The 17,120-nt window shown below is 37.4% G+C and overlaps 1 protein-coding gene across 1 annotated transcript; it reads right to left on the reverse strand.

The window, feature by feature from the left end:
• Positions 1-233: 233 nt before the first annotated feature.
• Positions 234-5,099, reverse strand: LOC306744657 (B-cell receptor CD22-like; the record flags this gene model as incomplete). The annotated part of the gene is made up of 9 exons (XM_079227339.1): positions 234-269; positions 350-422; positions 513-623; positions 1,724-1,814; positions 1,930-2,190; positions 2,280-2,531; positions 3,398-3,688; positions 4,569-4,934; positions 5,051-5,099. The coding sequence occupies 9 exons, from the start codon at positions 5,097-5,099 to the stop codon at positions 234-236; spliced, it is 1,530 nt and encodes a 509-aa protein (XP_079083465.1).
• Between the last annotated feature and the right edge of the window lie 12,021 nt (positions 5,100-17,120).

Genomic DNA, 17,120 nt, shown 5'->3' on the forward strand with positions numbered 1-17,120 from the left:
AGGGCAGTAGTTTAATGGTGTTTTTCACAACACACGTGTTACTGATGATTAGACAAGCAAGTCGTGGGAAAGGTTGTTTTTTTACATGAACAACTTTAAAAAAAAAACATGTATATTAATTACAGAAAACAGAAACATAACACTTGTGATATATACAAAAGACATCATATTCATATTTGTACAGCTTTCTCGACAGCGGGACTGCAGCTTTTCCTCCAATGAATTCAACAGAGTTACATATTGGCATAGATCGCGTCGTCCCAGTCAGTCTGTAGGAAACAAAATCAACTCACTGTCTTTTCTCATTCATGGAAATATTGAACTAATGAACGAAGAAAACGTAACATACCTCCACGTTGCCATATACATGATCGTTGGCATAAATGCCAGCGCAATGTTCATCTTCATAGTGCTTCTCTTTTCTGAGGTCAGAATACAGAAAACAAACATGTTTTTACTACAGTTACCAGATAAGCATTGTCATTTTACATCATGAGGGTTGTTTTGTTCACACTGAGGTGAATGACTGGAACCTTTTAGTTGCAGCATACTGAGGGAGCGCCACATCTTTGTCTGCCTTCTCGGTGCTAATGTGAGGCGTTAGTGCATTCTCAGATCTCCCCCTACTGGGAGAATAATGTTTTTTCATTTAGGAACCTGAACACAACTGTTGACACTTTTCACAACAACTGAAACCCAACAATGATATCTGCAAAATGCAATACATCAGACATAATTTTGCAATCTGACTTTCTGCTCCCACATGGTCAAAAGGATGTGCTTTGACTATTATAAGACACATTTTTTTTATACTTGATATTTTATTTAGCCATTTTTACAGTTTAACAAAAAAACAACCTTCAAAAGTAAGAAGGAATATTAGGAATGAACCATGCATCTGGCCAAGTGGGCCATAAGAAAGAAATATATATATATATATATATATATATATATATATATATATATATATATATATATATATATATATATATATATATATATATATATATTTAAGCAGGTAAATAAGTAAAAATAAAAAAACAACGCAATCAACCAGCCATGCAACACTTCAAAAGCATCGTCAGTCAATCGTGTCAACCATAAATTCAGTCCAACATACAGATATATCACCCAAATTTGTATTCAAAGAGTTATATTCACAGGGTTTCATTAACTTAGTTTTAAACTTATACATATGGGTTGCATCATGATGAAACATAGTTCTTGTCTTTTTAAGAGATGCTGAGCTTCTCGAGCCAACAAAATCCAGTAACCCGTGAGGTTAGGGAGGGCGAGTCATCTGCCCATTTCCTTCTTTTGACATAATAATAATTATTTCAGTCCAGTTTTCTATTGTGTGTGGGTCGGTTTGTAACCAGTTACTAGTGATTGCTTTTTTTGCTGCTACTGTTAATATTTTTAGGAGTTACCTGTCATTTCCTGTTATTTCTTCTGGTAGATCACCCAAATAAAGTGATTTGCATGTCAATTGTATCTGTTGCTATAGGACACATTTATAACCTGTATTAACAAATAGCGCAATTTAACTTAAATGTGAATATTTCTATCTGGTGTATCTGTTTATAGCAGTATTTTAAAATATTTTTTTAAAATGTTTTATTGATTTAACATTTTAATGCTATTGTTTAAAAGCATACGAGAGAGAGAGAGAGTATTTTCTACTTAGTTTAAATTATAGGAAACATTATTAATAACAACTTACCATGTTTTAAAAACTATCACTGTTATTAAAAGCATCACCAAAATCCCGCCTGCTCCAGAAGCGATGACAATATATAGATTCTGCATCTTACCTGTGCAAACAGAAACCAGTGTAATTTTTCTCTTTATCAATATACAAGGAATGCCTCTTGCCTTGAGGTGTATATGTCATACACTTCTAGAAATAAAATACAACATCTTCCTTACTTTTAACAGGTAAAGTGAGTGTTAGGTTAGCTTTGCCCAGCGTGTTGATTGCCAGACAGTAAACAACCCGGGAAGATCCAAACTCTGCCTTCAGAGTCCCGATGGTAACGGAGCCATGTTTCTCCACCTTGATGCTTGGCAGGACTCCGTCGGAAAGCACAAAATGGACCATACTGGCAGGCTGGGACTCAGCAATGCACACACACTTCACCATATCCGCCTCTGAGGAGCAGGAAGAGATCGCCTTAATCTCAGGTACATCTGTAAGCACAAGAATGTCATTTTTTTAGATATTTATTTTAAAGAAAACTCTCTCCTTTATCATGACATTTCTTTGATTGTTTACTTACACAACACGTTGAGCCACAGAGGATTTGATTGGCCTCGTCCCAGTGCATTGACGGCAGTGCAGAACAGGGCTCCTGTGTGTCTGGAGACATTTGGCAGTGTGAAGACACTCCCTTGATGCAGTTGAGCACCAGCTTCATTGTGCCACTCATAGCTGCTGGCAGGAGGGTGAGCATCACTGGAGCATTTTAGTCGCACAGCTTCTCCCTCCTTTACAGCTGACTTGTGCTCAATATTCACATTCACTGGGGCGTCTGCATGGAAACATACAATGAACTGGTCATGATACCCCGACGTAGTACGTTTGGCATTTGTGAATAAAGCGCTGATGTCAATGCACACAAACAAGATAATAAGAGTCTACAGCCATGCTAGCAGCTCTGTGAGGATGTACATACAGGGACTGCAGTGCTTTGAGCTATCAAACGCTACCGTTAGCTTTGCAACACGCTCTCCATGACAATGCTAACATGCTGATGTTGATAAGGTATAATGTTTACCATGTTCAAAATCTTAGTGTTTGCATGATTACATTTGATAATTAGCACTAAACACGAAGAGCATCCGAGGCTGATGGGAATGTCATTAGTTTTGCAACCGTGTGGTCAAACAACTTTTTTTTTTTAACCAAATGGTTGCAGTAAACTTAAAATCACCAAAGGTTATAACAATTGGAGGACATAAATGTCTCCAATTCACCCAATAGTTGTCCAAATATCTGACTCAAAACAACAAATGTCAACTTTATGTTGGTGCGAGGGAAAAAGTCAAGGGAAAATGTCATGGCAACCCATTCAATAGTTAATGAGATATTTCAGTCTTAAACCAAAGTGGTGGACTAGCAGGGTGTTGTGGAAAAAAAGAAGCCAAAATAGGCTCCTTTCACATTAGCCATTTCCGCACGATACGATACATGACATGTCAAAATTGTTGCCATAAAAAAGGCCTTCAGCTTCATAAAGCCTTTAGCGAGGTTTTTATTTGTGCATAGACGATACATAGAAGCAGACATAATTTGCTGTCCTTCAAGCAGCCACCTCATCCAATAAAAATGACAATAAGGGACAGCGTAATGTTTATAGCAGCAGCTTTTATAACGGCCACTGCCATACACACTTACGTTTTACTTTGAGGACCCTGTTGGCTTTGTGGTGCTGCCCTCCCTTGTATGTCACGGTGCATTGTAAAGGCTTGTTGTGATCGGTGATGGTCGGGTGAAAGTTCAGAGTTGACGTCGCTGTCCACTGGCCATCGTCCAGCTGCTGTGATTGAGAATGTGGTTCTCCAGGGAGAGTCCAGGTGAAGACAGGGGGGGAAGTGGGGCAGGAGTGAGAAACAGAGCAGGACGCAGACGCAGTTTGGCCCTCCATTACCTCCTCCTTCACTGAGAAATGGATGGGACTTAGTTCCTCTGTAACAACAAGAAAGCTCATGACAGGCAGGTAGTTGAGGTACTTAATCTACTGGGCTTCCATGAATTTTGGAAGCACTTTATTTGACAAAGATTAATGGAAAACTTCTACCAAAACCCAACACATGACATTACTACTAAACATTGGACTGTATGTTAAAGGTATATAATAAAAAGAAAGGAATGTCCTGTTTTATTCAGGTGGTATTGACACCATGTGCTTTTGGGATTTTGCTTTCTTACTGTTTTACTTCATCAATCCCATGTGCTGCCCCAATTCTGAACTTCATTTTATCTTAACAAACAAAAGGCAGTTCTCCCCTGATAAAACTCTAATTTACATTATACCTTTGTCACAAAATCATAGGTTTTCAGTCTGATTTCAAGATTTAGACAAATAGAAATGTTGAGTGAACCGTGTGAAAAAGGGGTGCCATTCAATGTGTACTATATCTTTCGAGGGAAATGAAACCGTTTCAATTGTTTTGATCAAAGTTATTAAGAGACCAACCAGCTACGAAATCACAAATAAGGAAGTGGGAATTGGATTTGGTGAGGATTGCAACCTAAATGACCTCTGCTACCAACACAGCTGCGCTGTCAGAGGACTTTGAGCTTATTGTTGCAAATTAAGTTTTCAAACACAATTAACCTTTGAGGTGAAAATTTAAATGTGTTGTAATAATGTCTTTGGAGACTTTGTCGTTTGCACAAACATCTGAAGTAGAACAAGTAACTGAATAACACAAGGAAAATAACCAAATGACTGTTGTCCTGATTCACTGATTGCAGCACGGTAATTAAAAAAAGACTGATGTTAAAATACAGGAATTAACTGTATTGTTACAGAAGTCTGATGAGAGTTGTTATTATTACTTACTAATCATTGTAATGGAGACTGTGTTCGCTCTGTATGAAAACTTTTCATAGTTCGCCATTTCAATCCTGAAATGAAAAGGCCCTCGGTCACTTTGTTGAAGGGGATCAATCTTCAGTGAACAGCTCTTCTGTCTGACGTCTCCCAGCAGCTCGGTCCGATTCCGATACTGCTGCATCCTTTTGGACTCGTCTGGGTGATAGATGAGCTGATGAGTTGTCGCCTCGGCCCACATCCCCGTGAACTCAGTGATCGTCTTGTCTGGATCTGGGTAGCTAAACGAGCAGGGGATCACCACACAGGATCCAGGGAGACCTTTAACTGTAGATGGCACCTTAATTGTCCAAGATGAGGCTTCAGTTTGAGTAACTGTTGCAGAGGAAAACGGGATAAAAGGGGAAAAACAAAGCAGTGAAATATACATGAATATATTGCATGGAAAATATATTATAGCTGGCTTTTACAGTATAGATAATGTGCCATACCTTTAAAGCAAAAGCACACAAAAAGCATAGGCCATTTGACAGAATCCATCTCGCCGTCTGGGGGTAAGACCTGCGAATAAAGGGACACATTTTTCCAAGCTTGTCAGGTGCCACAGTCATTTCCATCTGCTGAGAGATGACTTGTCCAGTTTCCATTCCACTTTTAATACAGTACACACACACACTGCGCCACACACACATTTAGATTTAGAATTTTTAGATTGGGGAAGTTTTTTGTATTAATCATCATTAACCATGTCTAAACTATTCTCCCCCTAAACTGTATATTTTTCATGCCTTTCAAGTTTCTCATTCACTATAACTTTAAAAAATAATCGTATCTCTGTTCTCCATTTTATATCATCACCCTTGATCACACGGTGTCACCCTGCTGCTCTCACTTCCTTCTTTGTAAATTTGATTTATTTCAGTATTCATGAAATGAAACTCCACTTTTCTTTCTGTCCGTTTTTGTTGCCCACTTCATGAAGCCCCAGGCGCCTTAAAGATCATCGCCGACAACACTCGTAACATATATTTTGAAAAGAAAAATCTAACAACCTCACTCATGGTTCTTTTAATTATTAATTTGGTATTGATAAAAAGCCTTAAAGCCCCAACGACAGGCCGTTCGTCAGTGCGAGCCAACTCTGAATATAAGAAATAAGTTACCTTTACTAAAGACGATTATTATAACAGTGTGGTTGTAAAATTACTTAATTATGCATCACAGCAATTTGCCTAACAGTGTGAGCAATTACTTGCTAATGGCAGAACATGTTGGAGACGTTTTCTAATATATTGTAGTTTATTATTTCACAACAATAAAAAACAGTGGTTAAACCGCAGAGAAGACCACATCATACAATGACCCAATTTTGCAAAAAAAATTAATAAATCAGAAGGCTAAAACAGAACCAGCTGGAAGGTTTACTGTATTTTTCTTGCAAGTTTTCTTGCAAGTTAGTTACAAACTGTATTTGCTTCAGAAAAATACATTTAAAACACAGTGAGAACAATGTGCTAAGATATAATACAATGATTTGAATTCCATATGGTACAAAGATAAGACAACAGTTCAATAAAAGCAATGGCATATAAACTCCTTGAAAGGTCCACAGACAATGATATCGCTCTTTTTTTAAAGATATGAAGCTTGTTTTCTCACAGAAAAACAACATTACTCTACCTTACACCTTAGTGTGTTTCACAGATGCAGAAATGTTGAGACTTCCTTCGCTCAGTTCAGCCTTGCTCAGTTTGATATTTGCTCAAATTGTAATCATCTGAAACTATAAAAGTTGTTTTTATATCACATGCAATTGGTCCGTCAAGATCACTCCCCTTGCACTAAACAAATTCACTTCCTTTCACACCAAAAAAGGGGACCTATCATGTATATATAAATGTGCACCGATTCTTCTCTTCCTGGTCATAGTTTCACACCCACAGTCTTGTGGTGAAGACATCTCGTGTTGCAGTAGCAGTACAGGGGCTGTTTGCAGTTTCCCTTTCAAACATCGCAACTGACAGTATCTTCTTGCCGAGTTGAAATATGAATTGTCCGCCGTGAATTCAGTCATTCATAATGCTTGATCTTCAACAAAAGCAGAGTTCAGTGTTTCGCCCCTGTTTGGAGAAAAGCTGTCGCTCTCTTGGAGGTCCTTGTAACGGATGCTGCGAGTGAGGTGGACCTTTTTCACAGATACACTCTGCTTTGCTTTAACTCTCCAGAGAGCCTCCTCTCGTTGTGTCAAGGCGTCCTCCAGCTGGACCGTGTCATCTTTCTGGCACCTCCAGAACACGTTCTTGGGAGTAGGAGTGATGAAGCCAGTGGACACCGAGTTACCCATGACAGGAAATGTGCTTGAATTGAAAATTCTGTGAATTAAAAAGCAGAAAATATACCAAATGAAAATGACACATTACATGAAAAATACAATGCTAAACTATAGAATCCACACAGTTTTTTGGTTTTACCTGGTGAAACAAGTCACAGTGATGTCCCTCTGGTGTGTCTGCTGTCCCAATGTTAAATGAGAGGTGGTCGGGCTCCTCCATTTTAAAGACTGGAGGCCTGATCTTGTCTGTCATCAAAGGAACAATTCATTGTATCTCTCTGGATGAGAATAAACACGGCAGTAACAATACAAGTTAATCACTGCTGATGAATGGTTCCTGTATTCAGTTTGTTTTAATCCGTCGGTCAATCAATCACTGGAAGCATGTATACATTTCATCAAGTTGTGTGTATCTATTGTAAGCTAGGTCTTCTTCATCAGTGTTTCAGTTTGATTGCTTTTGTTTCAGGTTGCGTCTTTATACTAAAGGTATACTACCGGTAAGTATAATATAAAGCATGCTGTTAATATGAAGTGTAAAAGATAAAGTACACATGCCACTGTTGCATTTGTTAATAATATAAATAATGTCAATGTAATCAGTTTCCCTTGAGAGGGTTCATGTCACTGTAGCCTCTATATGCAGCAGTTAATCCCTTTCAATGAGAATATGGCTCAATTGTTTTGTAATTAGAGACGGTGTGAAAATTATTGTATTTCTGTTTATTAAATATTTCAGCCATTCTTTATTTTTGAACCACGAGCTGTCACCGTCTCTTTATTCCATTGCATTATCTTAGCCGCTTCTCCTATTCAGGGTCGCGGGGTCACTGGAGCCGATCCCAGCTGACATTGGGCGGAGGCAGGGTTCACCCTGGACAGGTCGCCAGTTTATAGCAGGGCACATATCGGAAAAACTACCATTCACGCTCACATTCAAACCTATAAGCAATTTAGAGCCTCCAATTAACCTGAGCTGCACGTCTTTGGACTGTAGGACTGTGTTCCCCATAATATTCCTTTAGTTTATTATATGTGTTTTAATCTGATCAGATCTGTTCTGATGCTAGCTGCTAAATAAGTATGAATTAAGACATCATAAAAAAAACACCTTTTTTTTAAACTTGGAAAAGTCTCTAAATTGAGATGCATGTTATTTTTGAATGACAGACAAATTCCTCTGCAGCTGACTCAGCTGTAACAGAAGACGCCAATAAGTGATTCAAATAATAGGTCAAAGATCCGATAAGGTGTGTCTGGGAGGCAGGAGTCTACATAGGGGCTTGATTAGTAATCAGAGGCAGGTGAGTGAACAGGTGAAGGGAGTTAGACTGATGAGGAGGGAGTGGCTGACAAACAGAGGGAGGAGGGTGGAGCTGAACTGTGACAGATAAGTGTGAAGGAAACATTTGGTTAAACAGTTAAAGACTTACAAACAATGGCAGTGATGTGATCTAATATATTTTTCTTCTTACCTACATTCTTGATTTTGTAGTTTGGATGTTATTGAGGAGCAGAAAACAAACTTTAAAAGAGATGGGAACAGCTGTGTTAGTAGAACTCACTCCTTTGGGGACGGAACGGGTTGTTTGAAGTGTTGAGTGTCACAGTTCAGAATCAGAGTCATTTATTGCCAAGTAAGTTCACACAAACAAGGAATGTGTCCTGCATAACATTTAACAATAAACATGAAACAGAGTGCAATCAAAAGGGAGCACGGATATTTACATGTGGGTGTATTGAATATTTACAGTTGGATCTACAAAAAAATTAAAGTTAAAGTTAAAAATAAGTCAAGTGCAAAAATAAAAACAAGAATAAGTAAAGTGCACGGAATGAAGTGATTGATTGTGTGAAAGTGACAAGTGTAAAGTAAAGTGGCAAGTGTCTTTAAATGTATTTAAATATGAGGTGTGGAGGGATGTGCAGGGGAGTGAACGGAAGGGAAAGTCCTGGGGGTGACAGTCAGTCAGTGGGGGACCCGGGTTCTGTTGATGAGCCCGACTGCTGACGGGAAAAAAATGTTTGTGTGGCGGGAGGTCTTGGTCCTGATGGACCGCAGCCTCTTGCCAGAGGGAAGAGACTCAAATAAGTTATGTCCAGGCTGAGAGTCCTGGAGGGACGGCAGATTGCAGCCAATCACCGTCTCAGCAGAGCGGATGATGCGCTGCAACCTGCCCTTATCCTTGGCAGTGGCTGCGGTGTGCCAGACGGTGATGGAGGAGCAGAGGATGGACTTAACGATGACAGTGTAGAAGTGCACCATCATGGTCTTTGGCAGGTTGAATTTCTTCAGCCTCACAGGGGTGGTGTTGTTTCTAAAGGAGGAGGATGGAATCACACAAGATCAGTTGTTGTCTGTGGATCCCATTCGGGTTGTGTGTTGTGGCGGAGAAACATTGATAATCACTTACAAATAGTCAACATTGAGGTTCACAGTGTTTATATTAATTTATTTTTTCAAACTGTATTTCTTCCATTGCTGCAATTGATTATTATAACAGAAGGTTGAAAATAGTATGTTGGAGAAAAACTGATTTCCTCTAAATATATGATGTTTTATGGCCTGTGACTCCTGGGTGAACTTTACCTTCAAAGCAAGCTCAGTTTAGGAGTCAAGTTATTTGCTTATCTGTATGTTCCGGACTGAAGACAATACACACCATTGTTGTTCTTATGGCTTAAAACATATCTATGGGATGACGGGAGGAAGGCTCACGATAAGTGCAAGACGTCATGAGGGCTTCTGTGACTATTTTATGAATATAAGGGAGATTTCTTAAGCATTACGTTGCATTTCTGACTCTGTTCCTTCTTTGCGATGAATAAATGTCCTGATTTATGATTTTACAACCGGTGTCGAGTAACAATTTTTCTAACATAGTACCTTGAAAATCTGCTCAAACATGCCTTTTCTGTAATAATAGCATCAATTACATATTAAACTTCAGCTTGTTTCAAACGGTGAGAATGGTAATATAAAAATAAGTTAAGAAAACACCTATGGTTCCCTCTGATTCTTCAACCCAATATGGCCATCTCCCACTCCACTAAAAGGGAAGAAATGTAAGCATAAGCTCTTCATCTGAGGATTAAAAGTGAATGATTAGTCTTGGGTATTCTTACCGGGAAAATCTTCAACAAATGAAAATAACAGTGTTACTGCATGTCAGTATCTACTGTATTTGTCCAGTTTGTAAAGCTTACACACCGTTTTTCTGGCCTTGGAGGTCTCTCCCTGTTGTCAGCGTTTCTCCTGGACATTTCGTTAAGGATAAATTATTTTAGGAAAACTGATTACAGCACATCCATGATCTTATCTTGCATGATATGAGACCAACAAAAGAGAGACTGGTCCAGGGCGCTTACCTGGATAATCTATCCCAGAGTCTCCTATAAAAGTTTGAATTGCAGATATATATATATATATATATATATATATATATATATATATATATATATATATATATAGCTTTGTTGATGGAAATGCAGGATGTATGACAAAAAAAATCAGACGGAGCTCTGAAACCCTGTTTGCATTTGCTGATTGATCTCAGCTGTTTCACTCACGCTTCAATCATTGGCTTATACAGCGACTGTGTGGCAGCTGATTAGTAACGTCCAAAGCAAACATACTATTTATTTTTCATTTTAGTACTGTGGGAAATATTAATCCAACTCAACAAACAAATAATCAATGTGTTAACACATACAGTACATACACAGTTTACAATCATTTCATTCATCTATTTACTTTTTTGTAACTGGACACTAAGAAATAATGGTATCATTATCAATTATGTCAACATTAAGGAATGTGATGAAAGTGATGGCAACAATAAGGAGGAGTAGACATTAACATTAACTGGAAATGATAGAGAAAGGCCTTTCAAGTGTTACTCCACCAGACTATTGAACCAGAACAGCAAAAATAAAAACAATAACAATGAAACATTGTGAAAAAAAAGCAATAGGAGTGTGTCTCTGCTACGTCATGCATGTGCTGGAAAAATAGTATATTCGATCTTTGGCGTATTTATTTTCAAAAATAAAAGAGGGAAACCTTATTTATAATAAAAATACAGGCAAAATAGATAGCAATAACAAAAATAGGTATTCAAAGAATACATATAGATTACTTAATCCAACATAAGATTTACCAGAGAAAGAAATAAAAACACAGTTTCTAGGCCAAGAAAGCATTTTATTACACATATTTGCTAAAGCAGTTCAAGTTTGACATGTTCTAAGGTTCGGTCAATCAATGTTAATCTGTAGCAATAAGGTATATACGAGGCAAGGCAAGGCAAGTTTATTTGTATAGCACATTTCAACAACAAGGCGATTCAAAGTGCTTCACATAAAACCATTAAAAGCATCAAAACATAATGCAGATTTAAAAACAGTTAAGAAAACATTAAAACAGTAAAACACTGTATTAAACATACAGTCAAAAAACAAAATAAAAGTAGAAAAAGCAACTTAAAATATAAAAGTTGAATAAAAGTTGCAGTGCAGTTTAAGAAATAAAATGCAGTAGTGAGATGCAGTAATTGAATCTGGTTCAGTTAAAGGCAGCAGCAAATACATACATACAAGCAGAACATGGTCGACTTTGTCGGAAAGAAAAATGTTCTCCATTTCAGAAACTCCTGAAACAGGCTAAGGGAAACAAGAAAATGATGATCTCAGACTAAATAATTATTTTGATTAAAAGGGTGACAATGAATTGTAAAATGGAGACAGATATTTTAACAACATGCAAAAGCTGTTTAAACTGTTTCAGATTTGTAATGAAAAATCTAACTCTGTGCTACATCAATATTTTAATAAAGCAATACTGTCACCATAAAACAAAAATCAATATTTTGTCAAAATGAATTTGAAATTCAGTTCTTCAGTTACTAACCTAAGTTGTAAAATACAGGGTAAAGAAAAGCTTCTTGTATTTACTATTTCCTAAAGATCAGAATGACTTACCTCAAGCGTTGAATGTTTTTGAAGCATTTCAGCACCTTTTAAAGTCTCTAACCACTCCTCATTTTAAGAAACCTCACTCTAAAAAGTGGGCGGAGAGGACAATTTGCCAACCACAAAGAGCACAGATTGTGTAAAAATCAAATTATTCTAAAAACATTTAAAATTGACAATAGCCTATATTAAACTGGGTCTACATATCGCTAATATATTGTATAAAAAACATGTGACCTGTATTTCAATGCAGGAAAATAAATGCACATACGACATATTTACAGCTTTGGGGCTTTTCCCAATAGGAAGTTATACTTCTTCTTTTATTTAATTGTATTATTAACTGAGATCAAAATAGTTTGACATTTTTGGAAATACAATTCAGCTTTTTGCCTAGAAAATTATGTAACCATAAACCTGATGTTTGGCTTAGCTTATATCATTAAGACTGTTAACACCATTGGAAAAAAATCTGCCTTCCTAAAGCTAGCAAATGAACAATTATTTAATGTTGTTGATTAATGTTTTTGTGACCTTTGGACTAAACAAATACAGCTTTATCCAGTCTTTAAGCTAAGATAAGCTGCAGCTTCATATACAAACGGACATACAGTATATGAGTAATGTCAATCTTCTCATCCAACTCTCAGCAAGAAAGTAAATGAGCATTCTTCCTCTGGTATTAATTTAATTTAACCTCGTGCCAATTTGATTATGCTTTCGGGCCCAACAATGGTGACAAACAAGCAAGTACTCTGGCTGAACAAAGTTTCACTTACTAATGAATTTAACTTCCCCTAAATACTTGATCAAATTATCAAATATAGTTTGCTTGATAACAGAATACCACGTAGTAGTCATGTATAACAACTGCAGTCATCAGATGCTCGAAATAGAAATGACCATTTTGAGCATGATTGGATTTTGTTGGTGTTTTTTCATACGTTTCCATAGATGTTCCCATCATCAAGGTCCTGTGAAAGATTAAGATAATTATTGTCACAGATGTTGATAGTGCCACTGCTCTGTATGTCATTATTGGGAATACATCAATTGAATCGTACCTCTTGGTAATTGCAGGATTTTGGCTGGCTGAGGCCATTAACAACAGCAATAACAAGAAGAGAGAGACAATTACGATACTACAATATATGATATCTTTTTTTAAATAAACAGGTTTAAGAGGAATAGACCAAGTACCTTTTGGGGGACGGGAAACGACCCTTGGAGACTTTCTGGTCGGCACAGGAATACAAATTCACGTTGTTGGCTCTGTGGATTAAAATTCATGTAGTTACAGTTCAGCAACCAAAAATTATCAATTTTTTTTTACGTTCAACACACTTATGTATGCCTTGAATCCACTGTGTCCTCTTTCGGCCTCCTGCTATATTTGTATTTAATACAAATGATTTATATTTAAAAGCAGAAAATAAAACAAATGTACAAGTTTCATTAGAATAAAAATACAGGATCAAAAGCTAACTTTGATTTAACTATGAATATGAAATTGTTTGAACTTTGATCAAAATCAGTTGATAAGATGTACTTAATAAATCACTCAATCATCAAAATAGAACTTCTGCATAAAAAAGAGAACAGAAATTATGCAAATGTTGTGAGTTATATAAATAATATCTTCTCAAGAATGCCCCAAAAATACCAAATATCTGCACAGATATGTGAATTACAGTTAAGCCAACCATGCAGCGGCCTACTCAAAGCTGCAGGGAGAGTACAGAACTAGACACTAAAATGACACGAAGTATTTAGAAAGATAAAGACCTTTGATCAGAACGAGATGGTCCTCGGACGTCAGAACGGATCCTGAAAATGTCACAGATTCAATTTAACATCAGTATAAGTAAAAGTTGTGATTAAAAAAAAAACACTTGTTTCTCACCTGCGAGACATCCTGGACAGCCGGTTCCACATGCTGAATATGAAACAGAAAATTACACGACGATGATAAAGGAAAATATTTCACCCACTTTATAGTGTAGCTCTATTGACATTGTTACCTGCCATCCCCACTCCGCAGCTCTGCAATGTGTTTCCTTGAGTAGACAGAGAACAACATATTAGAATAGCACATGCTCAAATTATTTCTTGCTCAAAATGTATTTATTTGATGCTCTCCGTGGATCGGTTAACTGCAATACTCACTTATATCGTTTCACTATTAGAATGCAGGAGACTGCAGAGATCACAGCTATAACAATCACCACCACTGTTGGAATGATGATGTGGTTATAGTTTTCTACACCTGCAAATAGACAGAGCCAGAGATATATAAACATTCTAGAGGCTCCAGTTCATAAACTTCCAATGAAGAATTCAACAACGGTGTGAGAAGCGCTCACGTTTTACATAGAGAGTCATCATTGTTGAGGACGTGCTCCCGCCATTAAATTCAGCTGAGCATGTGAGCTCACTGTGGTCGTCCTTCTTCTCAGGAGTGAACGTCAGGATGGAGTGAGCCTCCCAGTAGCCGAAACGATTTGCTTTGTGGACTTCAGTGACCACATCATCTGCACTGACCCTACTCCATGTGAGTTTAGGCACATGAGAAGGGCAGGTATGGGTGACTGAGCAGGTGACAGTGTAGGGACGTCCTTGAATGGCTGCCTTTGCGTGAGTCAGTGTAGGATTTGGAGCTTCAGCTATAAATGGAAAAGAGGAAAACCATGTTGCTACATGTAGAAAAAGTGTAAGTGTATATTTCTGAGATTTTTAAAGCATATATTTGGGAAAGTTGTCGACATACGGAGCATTCTGAACGTGACACAATCCTCCACAAAGGAGAACTTGTCCTTGGTGGACACATCAGTCGCTTCTCGTGCCAGTTCAATTCGGAAACAGAAAGGGCCGTTGTCATGATCTTTGATTTCAATGATTTCTAAGGTGCAGTTGTCCTGACCCAAATGTCCCAACATCCGTGTGCGGCCCCTAAAGTTGTCCAAGATCTGCGTTGCATCCTCATAAAATATGCGTTGGTTTTTATCTTTTGATTGATGCCAGATCCCTCTGAGTTTGGAGGAGGGCAGGTTTTCTTGAGGATGGGTGAATGAACAGGGTACCACAGCACAGGATGTGACCAGGACTTCAAGTTCTGATAAAACTTTGGCCTTCCACTCTCCAGTAAACACAGGGCTGCTAATAGCTGTAAGATAAAGAAAAGACTCCTTTTGGCCATACTCTTTTTTTGTTTTGTTTAAAATGGGGTGTTTTTGAAAAAAAAAATGAGGGGACTTCAATATATTACCTGCCAAAAGCAGACAGAAAATCATCATCCTTGAGTCTTTATCCATACTTCTGAGGTTTAGGTGGTAAACTACAATGGATGTTAAAATTAAAATAAAGACAAAAAAGAAAGCATAATGTGTCTACTACTACAGCCATATGCAAATTATAATATAATTGTTTGGAACTTCTTCTAACGGCACAAATCTTCACATGCCAAAGACATTTATTTATGCACGAAATACTAATATTGATAATGTCCTCAAACAGAATCACATCTAAAACAATCACAAAGAATCACTTTTTTTTTTTAATGAATTGCCTAATGAAGTAAAATATTGTGTTCTTACCCGATAAAGCTGCTTTCTGGCTGATCGAAGCTGTCTGTTTCTGCTAAAAACACCTCCTTAAGAAGGAGTCAATCGTGTAGCAAGGAGTGGTCTCTTAAAGGGCGGTAGCAATCTACAAACAAAGCTTTATTTTAGCTAAAGGACACAGCTAGGGGCCAGCAGGGATCTGCAACTGAAATATGGGACATGACACATTATGTTGGGATGCCCCCCCCCCCCCTTTTTATTTTAATTTAATTTTGTTTTGTGATCCTCAATAACATAACTTTTTTTATTTGTCTGCTTAAAAAACATCGTATCGCAGAACTCCAAAATCAAGAATGTAGGTAAAAAGAAAACGATATTGGATCACATCACATTAGTGGCCTGTCAGAGTGAGGAGGCCTCCGGTCACTGGGGCAAACAGAAATATAAAAAAGGAAGTGGATAATTATTAATGAACAAGCATCTGAGACAGTGGTTTGTCATTTAAAATGTGACATACCGCATGTAAGAGACATAAATAAATGTCTGTCGCATGTGAAGATTTGTGCCTTTAAGTTCCAAACAACTGTGTTATAATGTGCATATGGCTGTAGTAGTAGGTACAACCTTATGCTTTTATTTTGTGTGTTTCTTTTCATTTTAACGTCCATTTTTTTCCACCACCTAAACCTCAGAAGTATGGACAAAGACTCAACGGTGATGATGTTCTGTTTGCTTTTGGCAGGTAATATATTGAAGTCACCTCTTTGTTTCCGATCTCATACCCATACACCCCATTTAAACAAAACAAAAAAGAGTATGTCCAAAAGGAGTCTTTTCTTGATCACATGCATTCTCTTGCAGCCATTTGCAGCCCTGTGTTTAATGGAAAGTGGAAGGTGAATGATGTCTCAGAACTTGACATCCTGGTCACATCCTGTGCTGTGGTACCCTGTTCATTCACCCATGCTAAAGAAAACCTGCCCTCCGGGTCAGGACAACTGCGTGGTTGGCTTAACTGTAATTCACATGTCTGTGCGGATGTTTAGTGTTTTTTTGGCATTCTGAGAAGAACTATTTATATGCCTCACAACATTTGCATATTTTCTGTTCTCCTTTTTTATGCAGAAGTTCTATTTTGATGACTGAGTGATTTAATAAGTACATTTTATCAACTGATTTTGATCAAAGATCAAACACACTTTAATATTCACAGTTAAATCAAAGTTAGCTTTTAAACCTGTATTTTTATTCTAATGAAACTTGTACATTTGTTTTATTTTCTGCTTCTGTAACTATGTGAATTTTAATCCAAAGAACCAAAAATGTGAATTCAAAATCCTGTGCTGACCAGAACGTCGTTTCCCGTCCCCAAAAGGTACTTTGTCTATTCCTCTTAATTAAACCTGTTCATAAAATATATATATATATCATATATTGTAGTATCGTAATTGTCTCTCTCTTCTTGTTATTGCTGTTGTTAATGGCCTCAGCCAGCCCAAATCCTGCAATTACCAAGAGGTACTATTCAATTGATGTATTCCCAATAATGACATACAGAGCAGTGGCACTATCAACATCTGTGACAATAATTATCTTAATCTTTCACAGGACCTTGATGATGGGAACATCTATGGAAACGTATGAAAAAACACCAACAAAATCCAATCATGCTCAAAAAGGTAATTTCTATTTCGAGCA

Source organism: Taurulus bubalis, assembly GCF_910589615.1.
Source record: "Taurulus bubalis genome assembly, chromosome: 12".
In the NCBI taxonomy this organism is placed as follows: domain Eukaryota; kingdom Metazoa; phylum Chordata; class Actinopteri; order Perciformes; family Cottidae; genus Taurulus; species Taurulus bubalis.